The following is a 5,865-nucleotide window of genomic DNA, read 5'->3' as shown; positions in this document are numbered from 1 at the left end:
ATATATATATATATATATATATATATATATATATATTGTTGTAAAGGTGTTGCCAGTGCATAACATCTGTGGGCCAGATACGTGCAGTCAACGACCCTTGGTATAATAAACGTTTTCATTCTGGTAATTGAAGTAGAGCAAAGGTCACAACAACAAAAGAAAGCCATCTAGAATTACAGAAAGATCTTGTCATCAGCAATAGATAATGGGCCAGGTCAAACGGAAAACAACATGAGTCCCAGATCTAGTGCACGCACGTTCTTTCACATAACTGCTCTTTTAAAGCCACATTATGTAACATTAGTACGATAGAAAGGTAATATTTTGGTAATTACAAATTAAGTTAATCAACTCTACATCATTGCAAGAAAGTGCAATTCAGGAATTGGAGCGAAATATGACGCTTTACGGATGTTTTTAAAAGCTAGAAACACAGCTTGTTTACATTCTGGCGCATGGCCGATTGTGGTGGTACCACATATTGAGCGCGCCTCGTGTGGGCCCTTTGGGAACACGTATCTGTTACCAGTGGATTGTCTTTACCTCATTTACATACTGATTGATACATGTAGTCTCTGCATATTCATTTATACCCACTAAAAGTTGTTGCTGCTACTTGAAACATCTGACATTTTTCAAAATCTATCCACTTTCTTGCCTATAACCGTCTTGTATATTCTGGATGTTTGGAGAAGACATTTCCATTTCTTAAAAAGTTTTTACCAGACTGTAAAGGATCCCAGGAGTACTGTGGTGCTAGGAGTGCTAGCACACTAGACTGGTATCCAGACTACTAGTATTGTATGAATTATATGCAGACAATTGTACCAGTATTGTCACCATCAAGTTTCTTTGCAAAAAAAAAACAGTAATTGTCTGGTTACATTTGCCGCATGCCGTCTTACAATTATGATGGTTTAGGTTTTAAAAGCAGGAACTGATAGAACGAAACACCGAGAAGGATTTAATACAGCCTTTTAGGAACAACACCGAATCCATTTTCTATATGACACGTACGCACATGCACGCCTAATTCCAATAATGCTGTCTCAATAATGCCAGCGTTCTCGACTCGGAACCAGAGGCCCCGTGTTCGAGTCCTGACATGCCACCGATCTTGTGCCCTTGGGAAAGGCACTTTACACGACTTTCCTCACTTCGCTCAGGTGTAAATGAGTATTGTATTGTCCCCTGTGTCTGCATTAATATAAGTTGAAAAAACTTGAGTGTGTCGTCACCACGTCTTGTGATTACATGTTTCGGAATAAAAAAAAATAATGCCGTAAAATAGCCATCGTACGACAATGTGGTACCCACTGTACTAACAACGCGGGTTTACTAACAGTAAAATTTAGCCAAGTATGATGGAATGATTGGCCGGTGGGGTTGGGGTGTTAGTTACTAAATGTAGTCCATTTACTCTGACTCTGCTGGCCAATTGTTCCATTTACTTGGAAAATAATTCTACTACCCTTACCCTCCTATGATAAGATCGGAAAGGCTGATGTAGGCTAATCGGAATGTATAGAAGTGTCATGGCGACACCTTCAAATCTTGTCTCAAAATAGAAGCAGGTTGGGTATAACTACTTGATGATTACAAAGAACGAACTGTGGTGCCCACACTGAACACTTTATATTAACTCCTACTTCTTCTCAGAAAACCAAAGAACATTAAAAAGCAATCGACAAACTTACCCTTTACCCTGTTTTCGGCGTCGAAAGACAACAATCAAACGAGAAGGCACGAACCTCAATTTTAACACCAGATTGAGTAAGCAGGTTTTAGACACGTAGACACCTAGTAGGAATTCTCGATGACGCAGTAGTATATGGTCTATTGTGGTCGGAGAACGCATTATCACGTCGCAATGCACCAGTCCCAATAACAATCAATCCGCGGACAAAATAGTCCCCAAAGAATGTCAGAATGTTTCCCTTCTTGGGTGACGACATGGTGCCTTTAAGTTAGTAAAATTCGATTGTAGCTCTAATTTCAAATTATAGACCCTTTTTTTTTGCCAACGAGAGTTACTTATAAAACATAATACCAGGGTCAACGGTCTATAGGGCGTTGCTGCGTAGAACTAACAAGAAATTAATACCAAAGACAAATAGGGTCAATTTAGCGCTACAAATAAAGCCTCCAGCCAAAAGAGCCCAGTCCTATAATTTCCTCTCATTTTTTCCATTCCAACATTCTCCGTTGCTACGATACAAAAACATAACAACACACTTCTAACGTATCAAGTATATATGGTTGTGGTTGTGAAACAAACAAAAAAAGATGCGAAATTTTCGACTTGTGCCAAAAGGGTGCCATTGTAAATTCGTACAACTCAACTAGTGTGTTCTAGCCTCTACCAGGCACCGCGGATCGCTGGAAAAATAGTAGAAATTGGCCGAAATAAAGGGATAGTATACATGTACCAGAGAAGATCCAGGGCCATAGAAGCTCCAATTTCCGTGGGTCGCAAATTGGAACGGCAGTTATGCCAGATATACAGGTACAATGCGAACACTATTGAAAGACGACATGTCAAACCCAATTAGACTACGTTATAAAACACACCTGTGACAAACAGCCTATAGATAATACCACACAGGAAGAGAGCAGGTACCTTATTAATAATGCATAAAGGAGCCACCTACATGAAAATACATGTATGTCTGATAGCCTACAAATGTATTTTCTATCCCTTTCTATGTTTTAACCTCTTTTTATAATCAAGCTTAAACAATGTAAAAGCAGCCCCGTCGCTTTTTTTCGAGGGTAGGGGATGTTGTTAATCCACTGTGTCTAGGGCACATCTCTCTCCTTCCATCGCCTTTTACCTCACTAACCGAAGTCAGGTTGCAATTTTACACCTAAGTTAAGTGAGGAAAGTCGTGCAAAATGTCTTTCCTAAATACAAAAGATAGGTGACAGTACAGGATTCCAATCGGGGACCTCTAAAGATTTCTAGCCGAACACCCTGTCGTTATGGCACGCGAACTCATTCTAATTCATACAAGTTTTCTACCTAAAAAAATGTAAAAAATTTACATACCTGGTTAAAATGGCGAGGTTACCTTTGTGGAACTCTGAACGTCCTTGCAGAAATCCTCTAAGGATAATTGTGTTGTTTTAGTAAACAGCAGAGTTTCCACTGGAGACCCACCTGTAACGTTGCCGAACCGGTCTCACCGGTGTGTGTGTGTGTAAATGTGCTTGTCTGAATCCGGTTACGCGAGCTTAAACCGTCACATAGGCCAAACACCATCCACATTCACAATAGAACAGTTACTCAAGGAACTGGAACTATGTGAGTAGCATCCCTGGGGTCGCGTGGCGTAACGTTAGATTGTTCGTCTCGGAACAAAGAGTAAAGCCTCGGTCACAACCCGCCGTACGTGCTTCTGCGTGCTGTCTACGTTCAAAATCGTGGGCAAACGTAGGGCACCCGTGCGTTGTGAGTATCGCCTCCGTACGGAATCCTACGGATTTGGGAGCACGCAGACACGCCGTAGAACTTTAAGTGCATGCAAAACTTTTTCTGCCTTCTGACTACGGATTTAGCACCCGTGCGTGCGAGTACAGGCGACGCACGTACCGTACGAAAGACGCACGTGTGAGTACGGCCTCCTTACGGTAAAGTTGCAATCGCACAGAGATCGTACGTTGTAAGCACGTACAACTCACTTACCACTTGCGCAACGTACGATGCACGCAACGGCTCACGGCCAGACTTGGCGTGCAGACCACACTCTTACACCTTGCGCAACCGTGCGACTGACGTGCGTGTTTTCAGAAAAAAACGTAGCAGACGTAGCCTCCCATAAACGTACGGACAAAAAGCACATACGGCGGGTTGTGACCGAGGCTTTAACTAGATCACGTGTTCGAGATCGAACCCTACCATGCCACCGATCTTGTGCCTTCGGAAAGGCACTTTACACGAACTTCTCCTATTAACTCAAATGAAAGTAAGCATGTCTGTTGTCCGTGCGTTTTTCTGCGTAAGTGTCAGTTTAAAGAATGGAAAAATCGATTGTTCCTCCGCCATGTATTGTTATAAATGTTGGAATAGAAAAAAAAATTATCAGTGACTGCCAATGCTACTAGATGCTACTTCAAACGTGAAAAATTTGTTTAATTTTTAAAAATGTATCCAGTTGCTGGTGTTACAAATTCCTTTTCTATTTCATTAACTGGATGCCTAACCTTCATCTACGTATTTGTACATTATTAATTTGTTAATTTTTTTATTCATCATTAATTCATTTATGTATACATATTATTTATTTTACCAGTGTATCACCTGTTTTACATGTGTCCCTTGGCACATAGAAGTACCATACACAAGAAATAAAAAAATTACATATTAGGCATCAAGCAAGAAAAAAAAGTAAAATTTAAAGACGATATTAAAAGTTCTAAATGAAAGCTCAGGCTTTATATTTGTCTTTATTTTTGCAAAGCACACTACTAAAGTATTGCGCTGACAGATTTTCCCCTCGCAGCAGAGTTTCTTACGCTCTTTAAGCCGTAAACCCCTGACCCAAGCCGAGGATTACATTTCAAAAGAAAAGAAGCTCACGCTAGATTTTGCTAATTGAAAAAGGAGTATTAGTCTTAAAAGAACATCAAGCTTAGTAGAGACTGCCGAAGATGCTCTCAGTTCAGCAGCATTGCTGCTCAGTCCAACTGTTGGAAGCCCACCTGCGTTATTGATCACTTGTACGTCACTTGCTGGAATGTTATTAGTGACAGCAGAGCGTGCAGCCAAGTCGTTGACCAACTTGTTCGTGGTTTCTTGTAAATCAGTCAGTTGTTTCTGAAGCGTCTTCATGGTCATTTTCAGCTTAGTGGGCGATAATACACTGTTAGGTGCTGTTGTCACGCTGCTTGTGGCCGTGGTTGTCACGCTGCCTTCAGACGTGGTTGTCACAGCGCTTCCCGACAACCCACTTGTACCCCGGGTCGCCGTAGAGCGGGCTCTCCTACGTACGGGCGGCATGTCTGAAGCTCAAAGAATATAATCAATACAAAGACAGTTTTTTAAAAAGGAAGGCACAATTAAAATTGCCACAATCACTGAAACGCCCTGCTTCGTATATTAAGGTGACTAGGCAGGAAATTTGAAGTTTCAAAATCCCCTAGGGGATATGGGCGTAACCATCAAAATGTTAAAAATGGAACGGTAACAATAAATTGCATGTGAGTCATCGAACAACAACAATGACAACTACAAAGTATCAGGCTGTGAAAAATAAAGCCATATCATTTACTTGTTGCACAGGGCCAGTATAGTGAACTGAAACTCACTCGAATCCTCGGCAACCCGCCGTTGAACAAGTCGCTCTGCCAACTGTTGTGAAATACGATACCTCTAGAGACGTTGTTAGTCTGAACAAGTCCGAGAGGGATACCTGCCGCGCTTGATGAATTACAAAACTCAAACTGCGGGCCTCCGCAGAATAATTAAGAAATATGTTGACAGAGTTAAGAATGACCCAGACAAACTGCAATTTCAAGTAGGGCAAGGGTGGGAGGGAGAAAAATGGGCGTGCGTCTCTTCAAGTCTCAGTGTAGAAGAGGACGTGTGACGCGGGAAGTTTCCAGAAGTTTACTCCTCGTGGCTTTTCTGTTCTCTGATTGGCTGCTCAGCATGTGGACACCGCGTGATTCAAAAGTGATTTCGGAATGATACAACTAAGGGCCAAATTAAAGCAAAGCTCTGTTCCCGTCGTCCGGCATAAAATCAGTATTTCGCGTGCGAAAGTGATTTTATGTCTACCTCCTAGGACCATAGCTAATGGACACAGTATCAACCAACAAATGGCGGTTTGGCGGAAATACTAGGAATTTTATGACACAAACGTG

At 41.6% G+C, this 5,865-nt stretch overlaps 1 protein-coding gene across 1 annotated transcript in view; it reads right to left on the bottom strand.

The window, feature by feature from the left end:
- Positions 1 to 5,865, bottom strand: part of LOC109462533 — a 51,577-nt gene that overhangs the window by 17,668 nt on the left and 28,044 nt on the right. Inside the window, exon 15 of the mRNA XM_019759085.1 lies at positions 1,738 to 1,751. Coding sequence (XP_019614644.1) covers positions 1,738 to 1,751 — 14 coding nt within the window. The remainder of the gene's footprint in view (positions 1 to 1,737; positions 1,752 to 5,865) is intronic.

Source organism: Branchiostoma belcheri, unplaced genomic scaffold (assembly GCF_001625305.1).
Source record: "Branchiostoma belcheri isolate BF01 breed outbred unplaced genomic scaffold, Haploidv18h27 scaffold118, whole genome shotgun sequence".
NCBI classification, from domain to species: domain Eukaryota; kingdom Metazoa; phylum Chordata; class Leptocardii; order Amphioxiformes; family Branchiostomatidae; genus Branchiostoma; species Branchiostoma belcheri.
This window is presented reverse-complemented; position numbering and strand designations above follow the sequence as displayed.